At 44.0% G+C, this 17,979-nt stretch overlaps 1 protein-coding gene across 2 annotated transcripts in view; it reads left to right on the forward strand.

Moving 5' to 3' along the window:
* Window positions 1-17,979, forward strand: part of LOC123769483 (nephrin) — a 362,317-nt gene that overhangs the window by 238,185 nt on the left and 106,153 nt on the right. For both annotated transcript variants that reach the window (XM_069317115.1, XM_069317116.1), the window contains exon 7: window positions 7,503-7,802. In XM_069317115.1, the coding sequence (XP_069173216.1) occupies window positions 7,503-7,802 (300 nt within the window). The remainder of the gene's footprint in view (window positions 1-7,502; window positions 7,803-17,979) is intronic.

Raw genomic sequence — 17,979 nt, forward strand, 5'->3', positions numbered from 1 at the left:
TGGTGGTGGTGGTGGTTGTTGTGGTGCTTGTGGTGGTGTAGTGGTGGTGGTGGTTGTTGTGGTGCTTGTGGTGCTTTTGGTGGTTGTTGTGGTGGTGGTGCTTGAGTGTAGTTTATATATATATATATATATATATATATATATATATATATATATATATATATATATATATATATATATATATATATATATATATATATATCAAAAAGAGCTCCTCTAGTAAAAGGTTCAAACCTTAGACTGACAGGGGTTGAACACATTAACAAGTCCAGTACTCTGACCAAATGGTTACCAGACTGTTAAGTCATTGGTAGCAGACAGCTGTGCCGACAGGCAGACAAGCAGACAAACACAGACAGGCAGACAGGAAAAAGGTTGGAACGCACACATACAAGATACAGAATCACTTCTGATATACGGATCTCCAGCAGCCTCATGGGATCCCGTCGCCCTTATTGATGCTCCGTGTCCTGCTGGGACTTCTCTGCCATCATCAGAGAATCGAATCGCTTTGATCTTGGCAGCGCAGCGTGAGGAAGATATCTTTGCCATCGTCGCCAAACGTTTGCCTCTCGTGTGATGTGCCATAAAAACGTCTTTGGGGCTCTGGAAGCTTTGCATGCGGGATATGTTCTAGCAGCGGCAAACAGCAGTTTCTTTCGCTGGCGACTGCGTAATACGCTTTGGGATGGGATTTTTGTGTTGTGGGACTTTCATCCACCTACACGTAGGAGTCTGTCAGTGAGGGTTGTAGTTGTGTTGATATTTCAGTCGGGTTGTTGGGGGGATACCTGGTTGGTTGGATATGAGGATATGAGGATATAGATATGAAGGATACCTGGATATGAGGGTTCGCGGGCTCGTCCAAGCTGCAGCCTTTCGGACCAAATTATCACAAGTCAAGCCTGGCCTCAGATTGGGCTTTTGGGGAGAGTTGACTAACTTTCAGAACCCACTGCTGGTATAATCCATGTATACGGTTGGTGTTAATTACTCTGGCTAAGCAGGTGTTATTTTTAACACCTGTGTGAAGAGTAAGTCGGTGAAGAGTCTATATCGACTATGCTTATGGGCATATAGCTGTTTACCTGTTGAAGAAAAGAACTTTATAGCGTGTTTGCTCAAACTTTCCTGCATTCGTTGAACCACGACTATTGCAGCAGCACGTCTGAACCCTCGAGTTTTCTCCCGGGATTAAATATATCTCCCCTTTCAAGGAAAAAGTAAAACCAATTAGAAACCGAGGTAATATTGACATGTTTTTTTCTGTTTTTATTTTTTTGGGGTCTTTTCGTAAACGCTCTTGATAGTGGGAGTGATAGCCAGATGTCCAGTTATAAACCTTGGCTCGTGACGCCGGGGAAAATCCGGGTTTATGATTGGTTCTGAAGTCGGGTTCTCGGGTAAGTTTAGTTTTACAGAATACTCGCTGTGTGTCGTAATTACAATGTTTTTATACAACCAAAAGTTTGCAAATATGAGAAGCTGAATCTCTTTCGTCCTTAGAGTGTGTATAAGAGTGTGTGTGTGTGTACTCACCTAATTGTGCTTGCGGGGGTTGAGCTCTGGCTCTTTGGTCCCGCCTCTCAACCGTCAATCAACTGGTGTACAGATTCCTGAGCCTATTGGGCTCTATCATATCTACATTTGAAACTGTGTATGGAGTCAGCCTCCACCACATCACTTCCTAATGCATTCCATTTACTAACTACTCTGACACTGAAAAAGTTCTTTCTAACGTCTCTGTGGCTCATTTGGGTACTCAGCTTCCACCTGTGTCCCCTTGTTCGCGTCCCACCAGTGTTGAATAGTTCATCCTTGTTTACCCGGTCGATTCCCCTGAGGATTTTGTAGGTTGTGATCATGTCCCCCCTTACTCTCGTGTGTGTGTGTGTGTGTGTGTGTGTGTGTGTGTGTGTGTGTGTGTGTGTGTGTGTGTGTGTGTATGTGTGTGTGTGTGTGTGTACTCACCTATTTGTACTCACCTATTTGTCCTTGCGGGGGTTGAGCTTTGGCTCTTTGGTCCCGCCTCTCAACTGTCAATCAACTGGTGTACAGATTCCTGAGCCTACTGGGCTCTATCATATCTACATTTAAAACTGTGTATGGAGTCTGCCTCCACCACATCACTGCCTAATGCATTCCATCCGTTAACTACTCTGACACTGAAAACGTTCCTTCTAACGTCTCTGTGGCTCATGTGAGTACTCAGTTTCCACCTGTGTCCCCTTGTTCGCGTCCCACCAGTGTTGAATAGTTTATCCTTGTTTACCCGGTCGATTCCTCTGAGGATTTTGTAGGTTGTGATCATGTCTCCCCTTACTCTTCTGTCTTTCAATGTCGTAAGATGCATTTCCCGCAGCCTTTCCTCGTAACTCATGCCTCTTAGTTCTGGGACTAGTCTAGTGGCATACCTTTGGAGTTTTTCCAGCTTCGTCTTGTGCTTGACAAGGTACGGGCTCCATGCTGGGGCCGCATACTCCAGGATTGGTCTTACATATGTGGTGTACAAGATTCTGAATGATTCCTTACACAGGTTCCTGAACGCTGTTCTGATGTTAGCCAGCCTCGCATATGCCGCAGACGTTATTCTTTTTATATGGGCTTCAGGAGACAGGTTTGGTGTGATATCAACTCCTAGATCTTTCTCTCTGTTCGTTTCATTAAGTACTTCATCTCCTATTCTGTATCCTGTATCTGGCCTCCTATTTCCACTGCCTATTTTCATTACTTTGCATTTACTCGGGTTGAACTTCAACAGCCATTTGTTGGACCATTCACTCAGTCTGTCTAGGTCATCTTGTAGCCTCTTACTATCGTCCTCAGTTTCAATCCTCCTCATAATTTTTGCATCATCGGCAAACAATGTGTGTGTGTGTGTGTGTGCTCACCCAGTGGTGCTTGCTGGGGCTGAGCTCTGGCTCTTTTGTCCCGCCTCTCAACTGTCAATCAACTGATGTACACGTTCCTGAGCCTACTGGGCTCTTTCAGTTTCAAATGTAGATATGATAGAACTCGAAAAGCTCAGGAATCTGTACTCCAGTAGATTGACAATTGAGAGGCAGGACCAAAGAGCCAAAGCTCAACCCGTGCAAGCACAACTAGGTGAGAACAACTAGGTGAATACACACACACATACACAGAACAATCACAGTAGGATTATGGTAGTGGCAGACTCCATACACAGTTGCAAATGTAGATATGATAGAGCCCAGTAGGCTCAGGAACCTGTACATCAGAAGATTGGCAGTTGAGAAGCAGGACCAAAGAGCCAGAGCTCAACTCCTGCAAGCACACAAGTCGGCGAGATCAACCAAACGAGTTAGCACACACACACACACACACACACACACACACACACACACACACACACACACACACACACACACACCACAGCACCCATCATTTACATTCATAGCCGCCAGCGACGATGTGCGTGAATACCGCCGCGGGTGTTTAAAATGCCGTCCGGGATCAGGTGTTTTTCATGGTGGGTGATCCGAGCGTTTGTTCCCCCAACCAGCACACACACACCATAAAGCAAGTACTTTGTATTTGGATCTAATGTGAAATGAAGACTGGAGGGAATTAGGGGGGAGATGGGGGAGGAAGGGTGGTGGGGGGGTTGGGTGGCAGAAAGCAGTAGTCTGGTAGTCTAGTCTTTGATCTAGGCGAGGATGCTTTGTTTACTCTCTCTCTTTATATATATATATATATATATATATATATATATATATATATATATATATATATATATATATATATATATATAAGCCTGAATGGTCCCCAGGACTATATGCAACTGATAGTCCTGGTCCCCTGAAATATAAGGGGTCCCCTGGCCGCTGCTCCAGCGATCTTGTAAAAGTGTTGGTTGGTCCACTTACCTACACAAGTTTCGTAAATTTTCTGAACACGCTAAGAATTCGCTAAGAGGGACGCTAAGAGGGGTGGGGGGTCGAACTGAGTACATATGTGAGCAAAGTTTGAATTACTCTACGACCCTTTATCTACTGAGAATAACTTGGCTTGGGAAATCTTGAACATTCTTGGAAATTCTATGGAATTATAGAAATTTGGGAGAACCGTAGACATTTTTGGAAATTTTGGAAATTGTGTGTGTATTCACCTAGTTGTGTTTGTGGGGGTTGAGCTTTGCTCTTTCGGCCCGCCTCTCAACTGTCAATCAACTGTTTACTAACTACTTTTTTTTTTTTTTTCACTCCACACACACATACCCCAGGAAGCAGCCTGTGACAGCTGACTAACTCCCAGGTACCTATTTACTGCTAGGTAACAGGTGCATTCAGGGTGAAAGAAACTTTGCCCATTTGTTTCTGCCTCGTGCGGGAATCGAACCCGCGCCACAGAATTACGAGTCCTGCGCGCTATCCACCAGGCTACCAGTGTATTCACCTAGTTGTACTCACCTAGTTGTGCTTGCGGGGGTTGAGCTCTGGCTCTTTGGTCCCGCCTCTCAACCGTCAATCAACAGGTGTACAGGTTCTTGAGCCTATTGGGCTCTATCATATCTATACTTGAAACTGTGTATGGAGTCAGCCTCCACCACATTGCTTCCTAATGCATTCCATTTGTCAACCACTCTCACACTAAAAAAGTTCTTTCTAATATCTCTGTGGCTCATTTGGGCACTCAGTTTCCACCTGTGTCCCCTAGTGCGTGTGCCCCATGTGTTAAATAGCCTATCTTTATCAACCCTGTCGATTCCCTTGAGAATCTTGAATGTGGTGATCATGTCCCCCCTAACTCTTCTGTCTTCCAACGAAGTGAGGTTCAATTCCCGTAGTCTCTCCTCGTAGCTCATACCTCTCAGCTCGGGTACTAGTCTGGTGGCAAACCTTTGAACCTTTTCCAGTTTAGTCTTATGCTTGACTAGATATGGACTCCATGCTGGAGCCGCATACTCCAGGATTGGTGTGACATATGTGGTATATAATGTTCTGAAAGATTCCTTACACAAGTTTCTAAAGGCCGTTCTTATGTTAGCCAACCTGGCATATGCTGCTGATGTTATCCTCTTGATATGAGCTTCAGGGGACAGGTCTGGCGTGATATCAACCCCCAGGTCTTTCTGTGTGTGTGTGTGTGTGTGTGTGTGTGTGTGTGTGTGTGTGTGTGTGTGTGTGTGTGTGTGTGTGTGTGTGTGTGTTTAGCATGTAAAAGTTTCACCTTTTGCTTAGTAGCACAGTGGTAGCTATGAGCTTTGTTCATGTATTTGCTCTTTACATCAACTCATCAACTAGAGAAACTTAAGGCTTGCTGACTAACATATATCATGGCTGTGTTACCATTAGTTTTCATGCAAAATTTTCTTACTGACCGTCCTGAGCCTTCACAGTAAAATGGCATTAGAAAATACATGTGAAATTCTTTTGAAGGTGAAAGTTCTGTGTGCCATTTTCTTCCCATTTGCAATTTTCTCACCATTTGCAATTCCGTGATGACCTTCCGCTGGTTTGGTCCGAGGCCGGGTAGAAGGGAAATTGTATCTTTTCCCCCCTGCCCTCTACATCAATTCCCGCCCCATGCATCAATCCCCGCCCCATGCATCAATCCCCGCCCCATGCATCAACCTTTAGATCCCTACATCAGTCCCTGCCCTCTACTTCAATCTCCTTCCCTATATCACTCTCCACATCAATCCTCGTCCCCTGCATCAATCCTCGTCCCCTGCATCAATCCCTGGGGTGACGGGAGTGAACATCTAAACACTATATATATATATATATATATATATATATATATATATATATATATATATATATATATATATATATATATATATATATATATATAATGTCGTACCTAGTAGCCAGAACGCACTTCTCAGCCTACTATTCAAGGCCCGATTTGCCTAATAAGTCAAGTTTTCATGAATTAATTTTTTTTCGTCTACCTAACCTACCTAACCTAACCTAACCTAGCTTTTTTTGGCTACCTAACCTAACCTTACCTATAAAGATAGGTTAGGTTAGGTAAGGTAGGGTTGGTTAGGTTCGGTCATATATCTACGTTAATTTTAACTCCAATAAAAAAATTGACCTCATACATAGAGAAAAGGGTTGCTTTATCATTTCATAAGAAAAAAATTATAGTAAATATATTAATTCAGGAAAACTTGGCTTATTAGGCAAATCGGGCCTTGAATAGTAGGCTGAGAAGTGAGTTCTGGCTACTAGGTACGACATATATATATATATATATATATATATATATATATATATATATATATATATATATATATATATGTCGTACCTAGTAGCCAGAACGCACTTCTCAGCCTACTATACAAGGCCAAATTTGCCTAATAAGCCAAGTTTTCATGAATTAATGTTTTTTCGACTACCTAACCTACCTAACCTAACCTAACTTAACTTTTTCTGCTAGCTAACCTAACCTAACCTATAAAGATAGGTTAGGTTAGGTTAGGTAGGGTTGGTTAGGTTCGGTCATGTATCTACGTTAATTTTAACTCCAATAACAAAAAATTTACCTCCTATATAATGAAGTGGGTAGCTTTATCATTTCATAAGAAAAAAATTAGAGAAAATATATTAATTCAGGAAAACTTGGCTTATTAGGCAAATCGGGCCTTGCATAGAAGGCTGAGAAGTGCGTTCTGGCTACTAGGTACGACATATATATATATATATATATATATATATATATATATATATATATATATATATTCCGGCCTTGTCCTTACTCTCTTGGTGGGTAGAGTAAATAATTCCGTGATTTGGGTGTTCATGGTAGGTTGTTCTATTCTTATGTGAATTGCTTCAAGAATTTGTAATCTTCCTTCATCTTGGGTTTTGTCTATTATACAGGTATTTTTGTTCAACATTTCTGGCTGTTTATTTAATTTGTTGTGCTCTGAAGTTCAAGTGTTTATTGACTATTTCATCATTTTCGGAAGCAAATTACGTGTTTGCAATTTCTCTCCGTTTGAGTGTGTGTGTGTACTCACCTAGTTGTGCTTGCGGGGGTTGAACTCTGCTCTTTCGGCCCGCCTCTCAACTGTCAATTATTCAACTGTTACTAACTAATATCTAATTTATTTATTTGTTTATTTATTTTCACACACACACATCCAGGAAACAGCCCGTAACAGTTGTTTAACTCCCAGGTACCTATTTACCGCTAGGTAACAGGGGGCATCAGGGTGAAAGAAACTCTTCCCATTTTTGTTTTCTCGCCGGCGCTGGGAATAGAACTCGGGCCACAGGATTACGTGGCCAGCGTGCTCTTCACACAGCCACCGGCGCCCCGTGTGTGTGTGTGTGTGTGTGTGTGTGTGTGTGTGTGTGTGTATGTGTGTGTGTGTGTGTGTGTGTGTGTGTGTGTGTGTGTGTGTGTGTGTGTGTGTGTGTGTGTGTGTGTGTCCGAGGCCCGTCTGTCATAAAATATGTAAATCTGTTTTCGTCTTTCCTTTAGAATGAAGACAATGTTATCACGGCATCTTTTCCTCTTCCTGGCAGTTCCACCGGACAAGGTGATGGTATCTGGCCCTGAGGAGTCTCGAGTAGGTGAAAACGTCACCCTCACCTGCTCCGTGGAGAACAGCAACCCTCCAGCCGAGGTCTCCTGGGTGGTGGATAGTCAGCCCAAGCCGGAGACTTCAACGCGCCAGGAGCGAGCCAGTCCCGGAGGCTGGCACACTATCAGCAAACTAGCCATCACCGTCCCGCCTGTGGATAGAGACATGATGTTTACCTGCCACGCCACTAACCAGGCACTCGGGGAGACCAAGGTCGACACCTTTATGCTCTCTGTTCTCCGTAAGTAACAACTGAATTATATATATATATATTATGACTTGTGCCGGTAGGTCAAAGTGGTTTTCGTTGTTCTATTCCACTTTGATGGTGGACTGATAAGCAATGATCAGGAGGGATAACCATGTTATTAGATTCCTAAATGGGCTTTAGTAGTTGAAATAAGGTATTGTTATGTGGTGATTGTGGTAAAATAGGGTGAAATTCGAGCATGGGGATATTTAAATATTGTATTAACAATTTGCATAACTTCCGTAACTTAGTGTATCCTACCAATTAGAGTCATTCACCCTTCACTAACCGGCTATTTGATGAAGCTGTTACAACAAAGCTAATTTTAGTATGCTTTGGCATACCTTTGGTAAATACAATTTTTATGTGAAATTAATGAGAGGAAATGCTATGATAGGCAATGCCCAGATTTCTGTGCATAAGGAACCAGTGTTAAAGATGGAAAGAGGACTAATATGATAATTCTGACAGTTTTGCAGAGGAAAGGCTTGGGGCTTTCCCCCCCCCCTGATAATAATTCTCTCTCTCTCTCTCTCTCTCTCTCTCTCTCTCTCTCTCTCTCTCTCTCTCTCTCTCTCTCTCTCTCTCTCTCTCTCTCTCTCTCAAATAAACACATATCCCTTAAATGCTGCCAAAAAAAAATTCCCGACAAATACGACCAGAAGTAATTGTGTAAATTACATTGAAAATCTAATTATTTCCTCACATAATTAATGTAGTATCCTGCATGTGGTTGTATGTCTGACAGTAAACCTGCAGCTGTGTGTGTGTTCTTGGGGCCTTGTGCCAGCAGATTATATTTCCCAGGAGAACTTACACACAATAATCTTACGGCATGCCTGTATTAGTGGCAGTTTGGGGTGGGAGGGTATATATTGTGTGTTGTTTTTACTTAACATGTGTGTGTGTGTGTGTGTGTGTGTGTGTGTGTGTGTGTGTGTGTGTGTGTGTGTGTGTGTGTGTGTGTGTGTGTGTGTGTGTTTTCATCTGAATTGTCCAAATATACACTACTAGCATGTGTTGCCAGGGCATCTCAGGCTGGATAAGTGATGTGACTAGCTGGTGATAGTTCATTATTGTTGTGATGTGAAACCCTGAAACTTGGTCCATTGATGTGTCTCATCCTCGTTTTCTATTTTACTGAGGGAGAGATAGGGAAGGGAATATATCATGAGTGTACGAAGGAGATAAGAAATAAACTCCAGGAACTTCATGGAAAGTCGTGCTTGTGTGATAAAAACAATGGGATTAGTAAATTAAAAATGATGGGGGAATGAAAAGAGAAAAGCAGAGAGAAAAATGTAAATAAAGAATTAAGCATTTTATACAATCTTAATTGAAAAAAGGTTCTTGACATTGTGGAGGAGTTCTCAACCCTTGAGGGCTGCATTTTCACTGCTGGTCAGACATGGCTTACTATAAGAATATAAACTTAGAATATGAAGGCTTTCGCAAGAAATCTCCATGTATTCACAAAATCCTATAGAATTGTTCCGTGTTTCGTTCCGTGTGTGTGTGTGTGTGTGTGTGTGTGTGTGTGTGTGTGTGTGTGTGTGTGTGTGTGTGTGTGTGTGTGTGTGTGTGACCCAATAAACTATGCTATTAGGCAGGTATTTGTTGGTGGAGCGGCGGCTTGCGGGAGGTTGTATAAATGACTGACGTGGACATTGTCACAATGTTTGCTGGGAGGGGTTGAGGTTGAGAGTGAGGAAGAAGTCTACCTTCCTTGTACAAGCTCTGGATCATTGGTCCCGGTGGCCCAGTCCCTCGTTATCCTCGTTAAACATCATGCTTTTTGTAGTGGGGTGAGGGGGTGTAGGGGTCTAGGTTAGGTGTGCTGGATGAAGCATGGAGGATGAAGGGTTGGATGAATGCGGTGGAGATGGTGGAATCGGTTGTGAAGGGGTTGGTAGATGGCTCATATGTCAGAAGAACGACTTTCCCAATATGATGGACGGCTTGATCACCCAAATAGACAGTTTGAGTGTCCATTTGGGCGATATAGATAAGACTAGGGATAAACACATATATATATATATATATATATATATATATATATATATATATATATATATATATATATATATATATATATATATATATATATATATTTGGATCTTTATGAGAATGAATCAGGATGATTAGTCTGTTAGATAGTTATAAGCGGCTGTTAACAGGTAGTTACGATAGCAAATAACTTGCTCTTACAAAATGATATCCTCGTAAACATGCATTGGGCCGGCTGGTGTATTAATTACCCCGTTGCGTGCCCTCTTTGATGGAATTTTTAATGCCATTTTACCGGTAAATATAATCCTGTTAATTACATTTTTTTTAAATAAATGGCTTTTGTTGTTTATGATAGCAAGTACACGCACGCTTTACATTGACCGGACCAAACATTTATACATTTGTCATTGAATACATTGCTCACATTTATACATTTGTCATTGAATACATTCCTCACATTTATACATTTGTCATTGAATACATTGCTCACATTTATACATTTGTCATTGAATACATTGCTCACATTTATACATTTGTCATTGAATACATTGCTCACATTTATACATTTCTCATTGAATATCGTGAAACACCAAAGTTGTAATTGCGACCTTTGGTTTAATGCTGCGCTTGTATACAATGTATATATGTATAGAATGTATACAGCTTGTGCAGAGGTACCTTTTATTGTTGGTTCCGGAAATCAATGTCGCGCGGACCGATGTCTGACCAGGCCACATGTATATATTATATATAGCATGCATATGTTATATGTATACCATTTCTACATTATATGTATAACATGTATATATCATATGTTGCATTTATAGCATGTATACTTTTTTATGTCATGTATACATGATATGTATATCGTGTTAACATTTTATGAATAGTGTGTATACATATAGCATTTATTCTTATCCATATAGCGTGTGTGTGCATATTATGCATACTTTGTATATACTGTATGTATAATATCCTCAAATATATAATTTTTTGGAATTTTATATGAATCAACTTTTCAACTGAATTGGCGATATTATAAAACTTAAGATCCCTCCCTTATTAGGACATATTATGGACTATATTTTTTTATATATTGATTATATAATTATTTTATATATTTAATATATAAAATATATTTTTTATCTTGTATATATGATCGTTACGTCAACTGGGGTACACTGGGGTAAATTACACAAGGGCTTAAATAACACGCACGGACTCATACAAAGGCGTGCACGCACGCACGCGCGCACACACACACACACACACACACACACACACACACACACACACACACACACACAAGTGTAGATATGATAGAGCCCAGTAGGCTCAGGAACCTGTACACCTGTTGATTGACGGTTGAGAGGTGGGACCAAAGAGCCAGAGCTCAACCCCCGCAAGCTGTACTAGGTGAGTACACACACACACACACACACACACACACACACACACACACACACACACACACACACACACACACACACACACACCGTAATAGCCTCTGCAGGCCCCGTGGTTCTCAAGGACCCAGCTCTTGAACTTCCTCTCAACAACCCCAGTGAAAGACCTCTTGCTTTGTTCCTCAATCACAAGACCTCTACTTTCCCACTCTCTTGCCTCTTCGATAGCCTTCCTCTACAAAGGCCCAAGGGTCCCTCTCTCTCCTCTCACCCCCCCCCTCTCCCACTCACCTGTGTTTTCTTTGTTTCCATTCCCACTCCCCTAACAACCTTCCTACCCTCCCCCCCCCCCGCACACACACGCAGAGAAACAGAGAATTGCAATTTCATTTTTTTCTGTTCCGTTGTTCTGGTGGAAGGCCTGTTGGACTGTGCGTTAGGCAGGCGAGATGGTCCGAAATGGCTTCCTCTTATGATTAATGTTTTTTTATTTATTTATTTGTGTGTGTTTGTGTGTGTGTTTGTGTGTGTGTGTGTGTGTGTGTGTGTGTGTGTGTGTGTGTGTGTGTGTGTGTGTGTGTGTGTGTGTGTGTGTGTGTGTGTGTGTGTGTGATCATCTTACTTTCTGCCTTACATACTCCCCCAATCTAACCCTTTTCTTCTCTCTTTCAATTCCCACTCTCCTCCTCCTCCACCTCCTCTTCCTCCTTTTCTTGGTCTGCTTAAATTTTCTGAACAAGCTTTCTGTTTTTTCTCGTCATATCGATGATGTGTTTTGTTGCTGTATCCGTCTCCTTGTTGCCTTATCCAAGCTGGCCGTGTTGCATGTGGCCGCCTCACACTACACACACAAAAATAATTAAAGAAATATTGTCACCTACGTTTCTTTGACCAGGAAAATACTGTATTGTGTTACGTGGCTACTGTTTCTATTTACTTTAATTATATATTAACAACCCCAGTGCCAGCAACCGGCACGCGTCTCACACCTCGGACCCTCCGGATTCCAGTAACTCTGCGTCTGGATGTCTCAAACACACCTAATATAGGTGTGTTTGGCGCGAGGCAGTGGCTGACAGGCGTGGTCAGAGTAACCTGCTCTGCTAGCGCACAGGGAGATGACAACCAAGACACAGTGAGGTCAGTAACATAATTAAGAGGAGCCTTGCCACAGCTGGTTGTCCAGCAGAGAGAGAGCCCAGTTACCTGATGCCCCGCAACTATCGTTCGTTCTCGTTGGTCACCCAGACGAGATTCACAGTAACCCCCTGGAAGAATGGCAGACAGTTGGTGTGGGACTACATGTGTGTTTCAACCTTAACTAACATGTAGGTAACATGTACGTGGACTTCAGTGTGGCTCATTCGGGCGGCGCTGCCACTCACCGGGAAGCAGCCGAGCCTCGTAAATACAGAGATATGGATCGCCATTACAATTTTGTCCACATTGTCTCAGAGACACATGGTGCCTGGGGTAAAAGTGCCACTAGTTTTTGAAGAATCTGGCCGCTAAGCTGATTGAAACAACAAGAGACCCTAGAGCTGCCAGCTTCCTCTTCCAGCACCTTAGTGTGGCGATTCAGAGAGGAAACGCACACTGCATCCATGGTTCCTGCCCGCCATCTGAGGAGCTGGAAAAATACATAGGTGCTGATATCTGTAAATGTGAATAATAAATTGTATGTTGTAAGGTTAATATTAAAGCTATAACGTTAATTTTGTCTCAGTCTGCCCAATATATATATATATATATTATATATATATATATATATATATATATATGTATATATATATATATATATATATATATATATATATATATATATATATATATATATATATAGGCTCATATATATCCTCCTTCCCTCCCTCCCTCTTTACCTTACTTACCATCCCTCCTTCTCCCTCTCCTCACCCACATCCACCTCTCCACCTCGCCTGCCACACATCCACACCCACCCTCTCCATGTTGTCTCTGGCGCTCTGCAGCATTTGCTCGCAAGATGTCGGGCTTAACGCAGGCAGTAAAAAAGGTGAGTGTAGCGTCGGGTGTCGTCCACGTGTCGGCGATTTAGGAGATCTGGGCAAGATCTGGTCTGGCCGGAACCGTGACGATTGTTGTGTGTGAGGGGGTCGAACCTGTTTGCCCCGGAAGAGGTAGGGCGGGAGGGTTCGGCCCCAAGGTTCCAGGAGTGGGGACGGATGGGGAAGGGGGGGGGGGTAAGTGTTAAGAAGAATGGAGAAGGGTTGTCCACAAGAAATAGATAACCTGAAACATATCAAAACATGTGGTTATCACCTGAGAGTGGGAATCGATGGATAGTACACAGTATTCATTTCTCGAAACTCATATTCATGTTGACATACACGAAACGTAGCTGTCACACACTCACCTGACAAGAGAGAAAGCAAGCTTAGCTTAGTGGCCAAACACGCACACATCGTGTCAGCAAGGCGGACAGTCCGCCTGCTATCGTAACAATATAACTGATTATATTCCACATTTCCAAACTGCTTCTTTGAATTGCATCTCCTCATCTTCTTTACTAAAAACAAAAAAGTAAGAACAATGGAGAGTGGGAGCGAATTGGAGGAGGGAGTGCTCGGGAGGGGCAGAAGGGGTTGGAGGGCCCATGGGTGGATTGTTGGCCAGTGGGGGTGTGGGGGTGTTGGTGGATTGTTAGTAGGGTGTGGGGGTGTTGGTAGATTGTTAGTGGGCTGTGGGGGTGATGGTGGATTGTTAGTGGGGTGTGGAGGTGTTGGTGGATTGTTAGTGGGCTGTGGAGGTGATGGTGGATTGTTAGTGGGGTGTGGAGGTGTTGGTGGATTGTTAGTGTGGGTGTGGGGGGGTGTTGGTGGATTGTTAGTGGGGTGTGGGGGGTGTTGGTGGAGTGTTAGTGGGGTGTGAGGGTGTTGGTGGATTGTTAGTGGGGTGTGGAGGTGTTGGTGGATTGTTAGTGGGGTGTGGGGGGGTGTTGGTGGATTGTTAGTGGGGTGTGAGGGTGTTGGTGGATTGTTAGTAGGGTGTGGGGGGGGGTGTTGGTGGATTGTTAGTGGGGTGTGAGGGTGTTGGTGGATTGTTAGTAGGGTGTGGGGGGGGGGTGTTGGTGGATTGTTAGTGGGGTGTGAGGGTGTTGGTGGATTGTTAGTGGGGTGTGGGGGTGTTGGTGGATTGTTAGTGGGGTGTGGGGGGGTGTTGGTGGATTGTTAGTGGGGTGTAGAAGAGTTGGTGGATTGTTAGTGTGGGTGTGGAGGTGTTGGTGGATTGTTAGTGGGGTGTGGGGGTGTTGGTGGATTGTTAGTGGGGTGTGGGGGTGTTGGTGGATTGTTAGTGGGGTGTGAGGGTGTTGGTGGATTGTTAGTGTGGGTGTGGAGGGAAGGATTATCGTGAAGGCGGTAGGAGAATGTATATGTGAACTCAACCATTTGTTATATAATGAGAGTGAAAATAACTTGTTGGCATTTGTGAAGCCCACATTTGTGGATAAGTAAACCTGCAGACTGCTCCAAGCAACAGTCTGTTGGACCAAGTTATCACAAGTCAAGCCTGGCCTCAAGTCGGGCTCGGGGAGTAGGAGAACTCCCGAAACCCTATCCAGGTATGCTCCAGGTATAACCTCTGCATGTTGTGTGTGCTAAGAGGCAAAGTAAAAATATTACAAAAACCTTCGTGAACCCAAAATTTCAATAGTGACACATCATCATACACCATTTATTTTTTTTTTATTTTTTCCCAGCTCAGATTTTTTTCTGGAAGATAAGGGAAGGTTGGGTTTCCACTTATTCATAGGACCTTTTACCGTCTCCTGCGAGGTGCCTCCTATTTATGACACATCCTGCGTCGTAGGAACATCCTGAAGGAGGCTGTGGATCCGAATATCGTAAGATATCCAGAATAAACTAGGGGGTGGGTAAAGGAGGGGGGTGGGCCAAGTTTTGGGTGAAATTCAGCAACTCTCCAATTTCCTTGTGCATCGGGGCGCTGACACCCGAAGATAGATGATGGCAACCATACGCCAGGGAATTTCAATAAGGGTCTGGGTAGTGCTGTGCCTCTTCTGGACACTCCTCTTCCTCCTCCTCCTCCTCCTCTTCTTCTTCCTCCTTCTTCTTCGGTCCTCCCAAGGTCCAGCTCTTCTGGATCTTCTCCTCCTTCCTCCATAAGTCCACCTCTTGTTGACATACTTCGATGCATCAACGTTCATAAAGTTGAACAAACGTTTCACTTGAATACTGAAAACGTCGAGTTTTCACGTTGAATCGACGTTACACTTGCATATTGTCCCCCAATAGGACAAACTCTGTTTTTAACGTTATTACAACGTCGTAAAAACGTAATCAAATAAACAGTTGTTTACGATGCGTGTTTGCTTGGCGACGGTTTGAGAGGCAGAACCAGCACTGACGAGACGAACCACGAATGGGCCAGCCCTGTGGGAAGCTTCGAACGCTTGGCCAAGTTTCCTTACTCTCCAGCGACGCGAGATAACTCTAGCTGCCTTTTGGCCTCCTCCTAGAAGCTCTGGGAATTGATATCAGAATTTTTCCACGTAGTTTAATGTAGGACACGAGAGCGAGATTGATGAGCTGTCCACATGAAGTGAAATATACAAGCCTTAGGAGAGGGGGTTTGGGGAGGCTGAAGCTGCTCTTCCTGAATGAGGATTTGCCTGGTTACCCCAGAGTGGTGCCATTGACGGCATGTGATGTGGGAGTAGTGGTTGGGAGGGTGGTGTGGGAGTAGTGGTTGGGAGGGTGGGTTGGGAGTAGTGTGGGAGTAGTGGGCGGAGTGGGGGATTTTGTAGTAAGAGAGTAATGTGGGAGGAATGCTGGAGATACTTGTGTCGTAGGAAGTACCATGGGAGAGACCAGAGACGCGAGGGGCAAGGTTGGGGAAGGGGGGGGGGAGATGCATCAGTGCCATGGGAGACTGATGAAGCAAAACATGCTGACGGTGGGAGAACCGATGCCACGGGACCTCGCTGTTATTGGTGGCCGTGTCATGAAAATATTGGATTCACGTATTGGAAGTTCTGCCAAGCCCACCCAACCCCCCACCCCCAACACCCACCCTAACCCCACAGACTCACCCCTACCCACCCCTCAACCTCCCTGGAGGTCGGGTTACGAAGGCTCGTCGCTACCCAATGAAAGGTTTCGGACCTGCATATTGAACCCCCGTTTTGTCGAGAGATTTGTCGGTGTGTCTGTGTGTGTGTACATAGAGAACAGGCGCAAACTCGTACCCCCGTATTGAGGAACGTGTCAATACGCCACGTACTGGAACCTTTACTGATGTTACGCTTCCCAATGACGCTTCCTTTTCGTTCTACAGTTAATGAACGCGACACTCGCCTGACAGAATACAGGTACCGTCCCACGGAACGACTGTGGTACCTGTCGTGACGATTTCCTGAACCCAATTAACAAATTTCAATGCCAATCACTGCCATTTGTGGTGTATATTGTGTGATTATGTGTAGGAGGAGGGTTAGGTGCTCCCAGTGTCTCTGTAGCCTAGGCTAGATATCCCAGTGTTCCTGTAGTCCAGGCTAGATATCCCAGTGTCCCTGTAGCCCAGGCTAGATATCCCAGTGTCCCTGTAGCCCAGGCTAAATATCCCAGTGTTCCTGTAGCCCAGGCTAGACATCCCAGTGTCCCTGTAGCCCAGGCTGGATACCCTAGTGTTCCTGTAGCCCAGGCTAGATATCCCAGTATCCCTGTAGCCCTGGCTATATATCCCAGTGTCCCTGTAGCCCTGGCTATATATCCCAGTGTCCCTGTAGCCCAGGCTAGATATCCCAGTGTCCCTGTAGCCCTGGCTATATATCCCAGTGTCCCTGTAGCCCAGGCTAGATACCCCAGTGTCCCTGTAGCCCTTGCTAGATGCCCCAGTGATGCTGCAGTCTCTATCCCAGGCAAAGCACTACACTGACCCAGAAAGGCGAAGCCAGGGAGCCTGGCTACTGGTCCTAGCCCAAGGCAAGGTCAGGCCATTCACCTACGAAACAAAATAAGAGGATAAAAAAAATCTGTCTGTTGTACAGAACAATAAACAACGGGTGCTGCCGTTTCATTGTAAAACTGTTGAAGGGTTTGATGAAAAAAGTATTGGATAAAAAAAGAATTGACAAAAGCTCCGCTTTTGACGGCAAGGTAGCATTTGAGGCCGGCTTAACATGTAAATGTATTTCTTCATGTAAATAGTAAATCGTTGCTTTTGCCTTTTTTTTGTTCTCTCTTGTCTCCGAGAATATTTATGAGTGGAGAGACAAGAGATTATAAGAGAGGTTAGGGTTTACCTGGAGTGACATGAATGAGGTAGGTCGGAATGCAGAGTTTATTTATGGTTATCTTGAGGTTATCTTGAGATGATTTTTGATGATTATGTACTTGAGATGGTGTACTAATAATTTGGAGATGCTTTAAGTGTGTGCTTTCGCCATGTCTCTGCATCATGCTGCTGATCGTTCAGACTGTTAGTGCCCTGTCTCTGTGACTCTCCTTCATTTCTTTTCCTTTGTGCCTCCTTCCTTCTTGCATATGTTTCCTCCCTTCACGCCTTCTTATTTTAGAGGCATTTGGAGGCAACAAAGTGGCAACAAGGTTGGGGGGTGTTTTGGGGGGTGTAGTGTGGTGGCAACAAAGGGTGGGGGGGAAGTGTGGTTGCAACAAGGGGTTGAGGGGAAGGAAATAACTGTATTATCAGCAGCAACAGCAAATGTCATTCACACAGTTCATACTGTGAGACCT

Source organism: Procambarus clarkii, chromosome 86 (assembly GCF_040958095.1).
Source record: "Procambarus clarkii isolate CNS0578487 chromosome 86, FALCON_Pclarkii_2.0, whole genome shotgun sequence".
Taxonomy (NCBI): domain Eukaryota; kingdom Metazoa; phylum Arthropoda; class Malacostraca; order Decapoda; family Cambaridae; genus Procambarus; species Procambarus clarkii.